This window comes from Nasonia vitripennis, chromosome 5, assembly GCF_009193385.2.
Source record: "Nasonia vitripennis strain AsymCx chromosome 5, Nvit_psr_1.1, whole genome shotgun sequence".
Lineage (NCBI taxonomy): Eukaryota > Metazoa > Arthropoda > Insecta > Hymenoptera > Pteromalidae > Nasonia > Nasonia vitripennis.
In genome coordinates this window covers 22122854-22135177 of record NC_045761.1, presented here as the reverse complement: position 1 = coordinate 22135177, position 12324 = coordinate 22122854, and the positions used below count along the sequence as shown (strand labels likewise).

The 12324-nt window shown below is 39.7% G+C and overlaps 2 protein-coding genes across 2 annotated transcripts; both read right to left on the bottom strand.

Moving 5' to 3' along the window:
- Nucleotides 1-277: 277 nt before the first annotated feature.
- Nucleotides 278-3401, bottom strand: LOC100123938 (protein abrupt). The gene is made up of 4 exons (XM_031931074.2): nt 2987-3401; nt 2418-2909; nt 2239-2341; nt 278-2084 (listed from the first exon to the last, which is right to left on the bottom strand). Exons 1-4 carry the CDS (start codon nt 3164-3166, stop codon nt 1654-1656), a joined length of 1206 nt encoding a protein of 401 aa, XP_031786934.1. The 5' UTR covers nt 3167-3401; the 3' UTR covers nt 278-1653.
- A 405-nt stretch (nt 3402-3806) lies between these two features.
- LOC100123941 (prolyl 3-hydroxylase 2) lies at nt 3807-10823 on the bottom strand. Its single transcript, XM_016986048.3, has 10 exons — nt 10195-10823; nt 9177-9444; nt 6767-7091; nt 6542-6667; nt 6113-6249; nt 5895-6035; nt 5177-5335; nt 4991-5086; nt 4741-4891; nt 3807-4664 (listed from the first exon to the last, which is right to left on the bottom strand). Exons 1-10 carry the CDS (start codon nt 10407-10409, stop codon nt 4189-4191), a joined length of 2094 nt encoding a protein of 697 aa, XP_016841537.1. The 5' UTR covers nt 10410-10823; the 3' UTR covers nt 3807-4188.
- Between the last annotated feature and the right edge of the window lie 1501 nt (nt 10824-12324).

Genomic DNA, 12324 nt, shown 5'->3' with positions numbered 1-12324 from the left:
CTCATGTAATATTTGTATATTCATATTTTGTCTGCCGTCTGCTTATTACTTTCAACACTTTTAGGAAAATCCGCTAGGTGTGCGACAAATTTTGTTCGCGCGCGAGATACGAATTTGAATAATGCTCAGTTTTTTTATTTCAATGCGCACTGGCGAGCGTAGATAACTTTTTAAAGCTACAAAAAGTAATACATTTTTAAATGGCTCGTTCAAGGTCGACACTTGTACTAGGAAATTCCAATCGCACGAAGTGTAATGTTTAAAGAAACGACTCTGCTAAAAATGTAAAATTTGTTTATTTGCATCCAGTCATATTTGTCTACAATATATATATTTTAAATTAATATCTTTGAGAAAAATAAATAATTTATCACTACGACGAAATGAACGTATATGTCTTTGATATCGGTGTGTGAAAGAAAAATTGCATATTGCATACCAATGTAGTATTATCAGATCGCTGTCCTTACTAGTACGGTATAGCTTTTATATTTTTATATATAACATAGTTTGCGAAAAATCTACACATGCGTTTAGATGGTAAATATAATTATAGCTTGTATAAAGCTACGGTTTCTTCTTAAAAATTAAGTTTAGACCATCGTACGATCGCGCATTGGTGCATTCATATTATTATTTCTGTTATGATTAAAATATACAATAAAACATCTGTATAGTGTTCTAACGAAAATAAAAGCTTAACGTAAATCATATATCACAAAAATCAACAAATTACATTTACATAAATCTGCGCTACGTTTAGCCTTTGAAGATTCACTCGAGCCTCTTTTCACTCTATAGTTCATATTTCATATATCGTATATTATTTATATGCCCTTGTAACAAGATAGAACATTAATTTATATATACAAAAGGAATGTTTCACATCTCTGTCTGTATAGCTGCATGTTCAAAAAATAAAATCTGATGAATATTTCATATGGACATTTGTTCATTAAATCATCTGTGTTCAAAGAGCGGCGTGACATCTTCAAAGGTGTCAGGAATATTTTCTTTAATTTATTACTTACAAATATTAAGCGATTTACTCGCTGTGTACAAATAATCTTAAGCACCTCACTGAAGTCTTAAAAGTTGTAATTATCATTCGCCATATAATTAGCGGCAAATGGAAGCGTATTGGTAGCGATTCTATCCTGATTTTCTCGACTTATATACTCATTCATTTACTTTCTTCTTTGTCTTCTCTTATATTCATAAAAACAACCCTGATAATTATCGACTACTGAGATCAAAAATAATGTAATTTACATTGCAGGAATATGATAAAACTACGGTAAAAGATAAAAATCCCTGTATACATGTGTTTATATTACACTAAATTATTTAAAACGAAAAATCAATGACATAAAAACAAACTTCTACCTTATGGATTAAAAATTATACATTTATACATTTTTAATGTAAATTATGCTACTTCCGTAAAAATCGTAATTTATTTTAAAGCTTTTGGAGTGCTTTGATATCATTTTAGTTTTTAAGCATGGACAGTGATGTTCACTTTATTTGGATATTTGAAATAATTTGCAATAAAGCGAATGAACTTTAAAAGTGCTAAGCAATTTGGAGAAAATTATTTCATTCCAGCCAGTGGAAACGTTTCCGTTTGACCCCTGACCTGAAACGCCCTAGTCATTGAGTATAGATAGATCGTCTTTGGAAAAGATACCTTTTTAAACCTCTATTGCTGGTATCAATTTTCGTGACGCAATTTTTCCAGGCCTCTTCCCATTCTATGCTATTTGGTGCGATGCCACTAAAGTGTAAGAGAACTTCTCGAATTAAGTGTATCTTATTACTGTCGAATTGCTGCTTTCCCATTTTTCCATTGACGTTGCAGAGTATTCTCTCTTCTGGTGTGAATAGAATTTTCATAAGATCACAGGCCAAATGATCTATTGGTCGAGATGAAGCCCACGTTGAAATCACTTCTGGACTCGGAAGCAAGTCAGCATAAGGTAACTGTTGGTATGAATAGAGTAACGGCTTTACATCTGATAATCCAGTCAGGCCAGATAATCCAGATAGAGTTGAAATTTCCTCCGCTGCAGTATTCCCGGATCCTGTAAAATTATTTGATATCATTTGGGGAAGGAAATTCACAAGCGATCGCAAGATTGATATACATTTTGACTTTAATCTAATCTCACTGTTTGTTTAGCACACACAGATATACAGGAATGTCATGAGTGAATAAAATGTTTTGCATGCAATTACCTTGACATTCATCCTCTTGTCCTGTGTCCAGCTGTACAAGAGCATCCTTATCTATTGGGGAATGACTTTGAAGATCTTCCACGCTCACTTCAAACGGTTCAACCTTCAAAGAAATAAATGAATTTACACACTGTTCAACTCCAAATATATATCGAATTCTAAATCTCAGCTGTACAAACTTTCATCTCCAGTCCATGGTAAATTGGATTTGGAAGTGTATCTGAAAGGGTAGCTTCGCAAGACACTTCATTGCTAATAGTCGTTGCAGTAGTAGTGGTGGTAGTGGTAGCGGTATTACTGCTAGTACTACTGGTTGCACTGTTATTATTTTTAATTTCAGTTTGAGTCAACCTTGGAGCTAGGGCTTTCTCCAGCAAAGAACTGTTCTTGTGAACTTTCTGCTTTTTCTTTGGTTGAACCTCCTCTGGCAGCAGCTCTGCTTCGTCGAGAACTTCCTGTTCAAGCTCTGCGAGTCTTTTAAAAGACTCTTTGGGGAAGATGTCTCCACCAGATAAGCCTCTGATCTGCAGAGTCTCAGCAGCTTTGAGCAACGCAGGCAAGTTCTTCTGCTCGATGTTGACTTCCCCTTTGTAGATAAAGACCAGCAGTGCTTCCAGTTCGGTGAAGTGCACGTCTTGCAATATTATGACTGGGTGTTGACATGGATTCGTCTGCACAGAGATAAGAACCGATGAGCTCATTCTCTGCGGCTAAAACAAAGCTGTCAACAAGAAAAAGAAAAACCCACCTGAAAGAGCTTCTTGAAGAAGGGACTACTGGCGGACAGGATGACTTTGTGAGCCGTGAGGCACTGGCCATCGCTCGCGAGGGTGACGTCGACGAGACCCTCCTCCTGCCAGAGACTCTCGAAACTGCTGGCGATGTTATTGAGGAAACTGTTCCACTTGAGACAGATCTGGCTGGACATCGCGAAGACGAAGGGACGAGAGCTTTTTACGTATACTGTCGCGTCAGTCGCAGCTGCAGCGACGCAAACAAAACATCGGTACACAGCCGCGGCGCGCGTTCACCAAATCAGCGGAGAAGTATAAGGTAGTTGTATATTGCATGTACACCAGAGCGAACTGCGCAACTCGCGGCGCGTGTGCGAGCAGTCGATCAGTTCGTGCTATATGCGTATGACGCTATATCTATATATACGAGTATGTATGTGTCTGCTGCAGGTATATAAACGAACAACGCGCGCCAAGATCAAACGTGCCTGTCTCGCGTGACGTGCGTGCGTGCGCGCATCGACAACACGCCACTCTTTCCGCCCCCCTCCCCACTATATATATATATATATATATATATATATATATATACACACACTCCTTTCGTGAGCCGACCCTTTGCACGCTGATGTGCGAGCGCATATATACTGCGATTTCACACGCGAGAACGAGACTGTGAAAAGTGCCTGTAAAATAACTACTCGCTTATTTGAATGTAGATTTTTAGTTTGGATTAAATACGAGCCCTAGTACGTCGATGAAGATGAAGACGCTTCGTTCTTTTTAGTGCGAATAAAAATAAATATGGGTAAAGCTGAGAGAATACGCTACAAATTTTGAATAAACGTTTTATCAACAAGTAATTTTACAAACATACAACAAATGACCGCTATATTTACAAAAAATCGTGAACGATGTGTATAAAAAAAATACGATGAAAAGCACAGCCGGAGGACATTAGGCGCCAGTAGCAGGAGCCTTCCGTGTCTATACACTGCCGCATTCGAGGCTCGCGTGCACAAACGTGCGCACGCGATCCGCATTCGAATATTACTTCTACGTGTAGCTCTATATATAGAGGGTCGTATACGTGCACGTCCTTTTTCCTTTCGCTCCCGCGAGGTGCACGAAGCTAACGTATAGGTATAGAAAATTATTTACAAAAGATCCATCGTACAGTATTGTACGAAGAAGTTTTTGCAGTTTTACAACAAACTCATACGATCCGCTTTAAAAGTCTTCTTATCAACATCCGCTTGTGTCTATGATAGCTCTCGGCATCAGTCAAGCTCTCTGTCAATTTCTCCGTGCCATCCAGCTGAATCTTCTCTAGAACAGCCTCGGCAAGATCCCTGTCCAGGTCTTCGAAGTCGGCTTGTAAAGTAAACCAGATTCCAAGAGCGCAACGTTTACCCTGAGTAACAGCTGTGACTCCGTGTAAATTTCTGCTTCCGGAAGAGAAGCTCAGCATCCGACCACATCTTGGTCGAATAGTGCTCTCGATGGTGGAAGCGTTTTTGTCCTTGACGAAGATGAAGTCGCCGCCCTGAAAATTGTCGTTTAGATACAGGATTGAGGAGTAGTCCCTGTGGACGTATGCTGGACTTTCCGAGAGACAAGAGCCGTCGTTTTGGGCTAAGCAGTTGTCGGCGTGGATGCGGTGGCTGTAGTCGCTTCGGTTGACCGGAGATCCTGATTTAAATTTTTCGCATTTTAAACTTTATTATTTATAAAACGTTTTTACTCGTTGTGAAATTGAGTTATATACCTGGCAACGCTGTCCTGCAGACCAAATGTGTGTAGGTGATGTAGAGCTGCTGGTTAACTTTGACGATCCTTTGCGTCTCTTGTCTCACAGTTTCCGTTACCCTCAAAATCAACTTTAAGAGCTCCGGTTCCAGAATACCATAGTATGCCAGCTGTAATTTCAATACTGCGTATAAACCGTATTATTAATTTAGATAACCTGAAGCGAACGTTTATGTGTGCATACATGGAATTTAGTTGATTATTTTTACCATAGCTAGTCTGCCGATCGTTACTCCTTCGAAACGTTCGAATTCCGAGTGAGGACTTTGGTTGTTTTCGTAGCCGTCGCCTTCCCAAGACGTCATCTGAAAGTCAGAAAATTATTCAGTTATGAAAAATCTCATAAACGCTTTCCTTTACACAAGCAGTCAATAATGCATTTGTTTCAATTTTACCTCTGCTATACGAATTATAGACTCGCAATCGGCTTGATTTATCAGACCTTCCACAAGAAAACGAGAATCGTCTCCGAGATCGTATTTATCGGTGATTGCATTGATTTTTGGTAAAGTTGCATTTGTTGCGACTCCGATGTAGTGATTCAAGAGGAATACCTGTAAAAAAATCAGAAAAAGTGATATTAATACAGTGAAAACAATAGCGCATAGAATGTCATTTTAAATTCAGTCAAGTTTCCCGCCACTTTTCCAGAAACGATGCGCCTACGGCAATGCACTTCTATGCAGTAATGCAAGTTTGGTTGCATCAAGAAGGCGTTCGAACGGGGGTTTTGTAGGGAATCGATTTTATTTGTAAAAATTTAAACAACAATCTTTGTTGATAATCTTTGTAAATTAATTCTCACACTACTTTGACAATCAAAGACGAATGCGTTTTTGGTTTTAATTTTTATTTATAATATCGTTATATTATACATTCATTTCTTTTAAAAATCTCACGTGTAAAGCCCAGTTTACGAAATAAATGCTAAAATAGTATTATATATTAATAGTATGGCACAAATTTCTTTTAATAACAATTTCAATCGTATAATAGTTATTAATTCGTCAATAATTATGTAAAAAACCCTCGATGTATTAAGATTGTTTATGACATCGATTTTTTCACTGTTGTTCAACACCAGTGAACTTACTCAGACTCCACCGAATTTACCTTTATTTCATTGACATCCGTATCGTCTTTAGACTTGGATTCCGAAGCTTCAACTTTATCTTCAAATGCATTAAACTCCTCGGCGATGTATCGAAGCAAGAGCTTTTCGTACTCTTGTCTCTTAACGTAGCTGACTACATCCTATTGACACACAAAATAAAATTATTAATTGACTATATTTGTAAAACGTATAGTTTACAAAGCAATTATTGGTATACCTGACGTGGAGTAAAATAATCTTCGTCGACGATGGGAAGCGAAGCATAAAACTCTTTGTTGGCCAGCATCGTGTCATCCGACGGGAAGAACAGTAAGAATGTCTCGACTGTCTCACAGGCTTTTCTTAAGTCACCAACTGTATTTAAAGTTAAATCGTTATTCCAAATGGTGCGTGTAAACATTTTAACAATTTTTTTCAATAAGCTGATTTATAAAAAACGCGAAAATTATAATAATAGCCAGATAACTAAGTTGCCGTCAACTACGTTGATGTGCGGACAAATTTGTCCAACGAAAATTAAATGCAGTCCTTGGAGCAAGAGGTGATGATTCGTCTCCCAGCAGCTCTCAAAAATTAACAAGGTTTACAGCTTCCTAAACGTCCCCTTCATTAAGTGAACTATTGCGAAGTTTAAATGTATACTCACGTTTGTAATAAGCAAATTGCAAGTAATTGAAGTGATTCACAAGAAAGTCCGCGCGGTAGTCGCCGTTCAAGGTGCTCAGAACTCGCGAGCAGCGACGCTTGCAGTGCAAATCGAAAACAAAGTGATCTGTAAAGCAGAACAGAATATATCAATTATTTTCTTATATATTTACATTGAAATTGACAAATTTTAACAAATTGAAAAAAAAATATCAATTATTCTCACTCGAAACAGCCGTGGTAAACTCAGGGCTCCATCCTTGATCGAAGGGGCCCTCGCAGTAAAACCTGCACTGCTCCTCGGCCTCGAAGAACGACTTGAGGGAAAATTCGAGCTTCTCCACGGCCTCCTCGTAATACTCGTTTTCATACGCGGTGACACCGCTTACGTAGTCTTTGAAGAACGGCTGGACCTCGAGATTACGGACCGTCTCGTTATTGACCTGAGGCAGACCCATATAGTAAGCCAGACTCGCTTGGCTCGCCTTGTGCGTCGGGTTGTAAATTAAATAGGTGAACACTGCGTTCGCCGCTTCTTGGTAGTACTTTTTCTGGAAAATCGAAAAATTTGTCGTTATGCCATACGCGTCGTATTGCGTAAGGGATAAAATTAGTTTGAGAAGCTGATTTCGAGTTTGTTTCCTATGCGCACTCGGTTGATCGAGATACGGCTAAAAATAAACTGGCCTCGCGAATTCACGCTATTCGATATTGCTTTAGCTCGAGAGGAACTATTTAATTTTAGAGCTAGAATCGATGTTTATTTGAATCGTATCTTTTTTCTCATAGTAGATTTATGCATAAAAAAAATCAAACAGGAAGTTCGTTAAAATACCATCAATCCATATGTTGACGTTCTACGACACAAAAAAAAAAGTCTACAGACTTCAGTCACCGCTAGTCAAAGCAACGGAAGCATTGCCGACAGTACATAAAGCTTGTGTGAAGACTATTTCTAATCGCTTAACGATCGCCTCACTCAACTGGAAAAGGGAACAGGGGGCTGTACACAGAAACCCTTTTTAAAAAAGTCCTGATTATCACAGCATCACAGCGTCTCGTACTATTACACAGCAATTATTTAGAACATCACAGCAAAGATAATTTTTAATGACCAAAGCGACATACAAGCCGAGTCGTAAAATAAGTAGGTCGACCAAAAGGCCGGAACCATAAAAATTAAGCTAGCTCTCAAGAAAATTACGTTAATAACACTCAAGAGCGCAAAGTTGCCGGACAAATAAAAGCTTGTACGCGCGCGCGTTTGAATTTGCACAGAGTATACATATACGTATATGTACAAATCCAGAAAAAAACGGACACTTCAGGGGGTCTGAGTGAACAAATTTGAAATTTGGGAGCACACCTACCCGACCACTTTTTTTTCGTTCTTTGATCATATAGAACTCGTAAAACCTTGGCTTCCCAAGATTAAAAAATACCTATTTGTTTTTTGCCGGGCAGTTTAAATTCTCTTATGGGAATTCAACACGGGGAAAATAACCGAAAATCAGAAAATTACCACCTCTTGTCTGAAAGCGCAATCCAAAAATGTGTTTTAAAAGAATCCAAAGTATTAAAAAAAGAATTAATTTGCGGGCTGGTGGGTTAAAAGTTGTCTAGGCTTGAAAATGACAAAAAATCACCAATTTATCGATTTTTAACGAAAATCAGCGATTTTTCTTATTTTTAAAATCCTTATAACTTTTGATCCCAGTAATCAATTTCGACCACCCGGGGCTCAAATTGTAGCTCTTTTCTTTCTATTTCGCTTTCAAAATTTAGATTAAACGTTTTACTGGTTTATGAGCGATATATATGGCAATGAAAAAGATAAAAAAAACAGCCATAATTGATGGGCATATATATAGCTGACTTTAAACGAAAATAGAAGAAAAGAGCTTTAATTTGAGCCTTGGATGATTAAAATTGGCCGCTCGGATCAAAAGTTATAAGAATTTTAAGAATAAGAGAAAGATCGCTGATTTTCGTAAAACATCTTACCCTTCGTGACTATTTACTATTTTCAAGCCTAGACAACTTTTTGCCTAGGCAACTATTTTTAACTCACCAGCCCTTAAATTGAAGCTCTCTTCTGATACTTCGATCCTAGCAATACACATTTTTGGATTGCACCTTCATACACTGAGTGGGTAAAGTTGAATCGTGGCTTGTTTTCGATAATTTTCCCCGTGTTAAATTCCCATAAGAGAATTTAAACTGCCCGGCAAAAAAATGGGTATTTTTTAATCTTGGGAACCCAAGGTTTTTCGGGTTCTGTATGACCTAAAGGACGAAAAAAAAGTGGTCCGGTAGGTGTGCTCCCAATTTTCAAATTTGTTCGCTCAAACCCCCTGAAGTGTTCGGTTTTTTTCTGAATTTGCACATATAACCGGTGCTGAAGTCACCGGACACTAAAAGCCTAGTTTTGCGTGTGTTTTGCTTTGGAAACGTTTTTAACGTGTCGCACGGAAATAGCGAATCGCCGCGTGTGTGCGAGTTCTGCGAACGGCTGTTTTGACCGTAGTCGCGTACGCGGGTTTATATGGCTCGTGAAACGAGACTTCGGTTTGTTTTTGCGAAAGTCAGCGGAAATCAAGTCATAATTGTTACAATTTAAGCAAACGCGTGTTTACTTGGTAGTAGCAGCCGTGCAGGTACTCGTAGTGCTGTTGCATCATGATTTTGTACTCTGTTTTCTTCGGCAGCCTCTGAAGGGCTCTTTTTCCCGCCAAATCTCGATATTCTTGATTGCACTGCAGGAGGCACAGAGTTTCCTTGACTTTTTTCTCGTAAAAATGCAGGTCCTCGATGTTCTCGCGGTATAGCGGCGAGAATCCCTCGTCCATTTCGGTGCGGCATTTTCTTCGGCATTTGATTACCATGTTTCTGTAATTTTTGTACCTGTGGAAGAACAATATTGTAAACGATGTATTTTCGAAAAAAAAAAAAAAATAGATTAAGTAACTTTTAAGTCACACGCGAAGCTTTTTATCGGCGTTACATCATAAAAACACTCGTAAGAGTAAAGCGAAGAGGTTGTCGCGGAAAGTGTTTGATTTCTAATCTTTTCGACGAGCGATATCGCATTTCGGATAAGTCAGGAAATATATTCGACACTTGCGCGACTGGCCCGCCGCGGTATCGTCTTATCAAGGGCAGACGCATCGAACGGAGAACAAAAACACGTATTAAGTGAATAATCGACATTTTTTTCGACTACGTATAGATAATTTGATGAGCACTGGTTCTTCGGATTTCGTCGAAAAATGTTGACTTGCTTTTTTGGAGGTTGTTTGCTATTAATATTGTTAATTGCCGTTTTTACACTAAATTTTTGATGAAATTACTTTTTGTCAAAAAAAGTACTACCAGCAAAAACGTTAAATTGAGATAACGGCACTATACATGCACTTTACCTCTTACGACTTATCTCCGCGAATCTCCATATACTTATTATAATGCAGCAGCATTTTAAGCACAAAAACCGGTTAAGCAAATTGAGGGTTGCGCGCCTTAAAATCGATATATCGATCCTCGAAGCATCGCAAAATGCCGAACGACTCATCAATCACGTAAAAAAATTTCATCTCATCCTCTACGAAAATTAAACTACTCAAATACAAATAAATCAAAAATCAAAATAACACTCACTTGTGCATCATATCGCGGAACCCCTGAATGCACGCATCCCAGTCCTCGTCGAGGTAAGCCTGCACCGCAGCCTCGTAGGTCTCGAGCACAGTGGCATTGCTGACGATTTCTTCTCTCATCGCGGCTTCTCTCCTCTTGTCATCCTCGTCCTCCTGTGCCCTGCGAATAGGCGTCAGCACCAGCAGCAACGCTAGCGCGAGATAAGGCCCGAACATCGCGATATCCTGCGAGAAGAATAACAGAAAATCCGACACGCGGCTGCCGCTCGTGTCGAGGTCGAGAGGCGCTACTGATACGCCTGAGATCGCGAGCGAGTCGCGCCGTTGTCGTGGGCGAACTGCCTCCGCTGGCTGTGCTGCGGCTCCAGTTCACCACACATGTGATGCTACTCTTATATGCGCGCGCGATCCCTTCCCCTATACTGTTTGACTATATGTATAGATCGTGCGCTTGACTCGAGAGTTCGGCGGGAGTTTGTTTCGGAGCGAAGAATCAAGCGATTTTTGTTTTTAAATTACCCGCGAATTTTCGAAACGTCGCGTCGGACACGTATACGAATTCGGGAAAGTTATTTCAGCTAAGATTTCGGGCAATTCTGAGGAAAAGCGATTTTACGCGTCGCAATAAATAATGACATCAATAAAACCGCAATAAAAAGGATTAGTGAGGTGCCGGTCTCGGCGAGCTGTCGGACAGCGTGCACCAAGCGCGCGCAGGTATAAAGACTCTCCCCGAATACAAGAAGCTATACAGGGGTCCCGTTCGCACTCGAGCGTTCTGTGTATTCACTGTGTAAGGATACAAAGAGCAATAAAGTCTTTCAGTTTGACGTTGCTTAGAGCACTCATCTCTGGCGCGCGTAAAGTTTCCATAACTGCGCTATAGCTATATACAGCAGCGTCTCGATATATACCTGTCTTAGGTTCATTTATTGAATGTTAATGACGCGATTCTGGGAACAGGCCGTATTTCTGTGGCTTGATCCTCCTCTGCGCGTCGTCTCTCCTTTCCCTCGGTACTGTTGGCTGAAGCTATACGATTTTTGACCTTTAGAGCGTTGGACAATTTCTGTAGCAAATGTTGTTATTGCTGCCTCGAGTTTAGCTTTGTAAAACTCAAGAGCGACAGCGAGTTGGTTTTTTGATAAAAATGCACGCGTGCGTCGGTGCACGAATGTACACTGTGCACCGATGACTCATTGCAATGGTTAACAATGGAAAAGGCAGCCCAGTGCTTATACAGGCGCTTGACGGGGCTGATGAACTCGATGACAGTAAAGCTAGGCGCAACAACGAGTAGCCGCAAGCAGGGGCGAAACGGTAGTAGCGTCTTCGGGGCACCGAAAATATTTTAATTTCTCTAATAACCATATTCAACCGAAACGAATGACAGGCACTTGTGAAAGACACGCAAAAAGAAGTGCAGGACTTCTTTTCACAATACTCACTCTTATTATACATTGTATAAATAAACATTTAGGTTGCCAATTGTGGGCATGCTGGGGTATATCGGCTGCCTTTCGGCTCGGTACCGTCCGGCTGAGCTAAACATTTGTAGATGTTGACATTTGACAAGCGGCTACTTGTGGTATGGCTAGCTTCACTGTCATCACAAAAAGCTTATCATCGCAGCTCTATTTGTTTGCACACAAGCAATACAAAAATTAATTCGCACCTATGTATACACAAAACGATATCAATACAGCCAAACTTTGTTTAGCTATTGCATTACAAGTTTCAATTACTAAATTCTGAGGGCATTGCCTCCTCTTAGCGCAGCCTACACTATTGCCTGCAGCGAAGTAAGATTATATCGGGCATGGGTTAAGCCGCAGAAGGGTTGAGCGAACCGTCTCTCACAATTATTGTATTACTCATGATGCAATTATTCCTCTGAACGCACCGCTATTATAGTCCAAGAGCCCGTGACTTATTTTATTACACATGGGAAACTGTTTTCCGAAGATGGCATATCTCTCTAATTCAGGAATGCTTGGTATGGCATGAATTCAGTAGTGCAACGCTTTACTAGGGCGTATTATAATATTTTGATTTTTAGACAAAATCATTATTGAAATTTTTAGTATGTATTGTTGACATACCAAATTGCGTAAAAAGTTGGTCTGGCAGA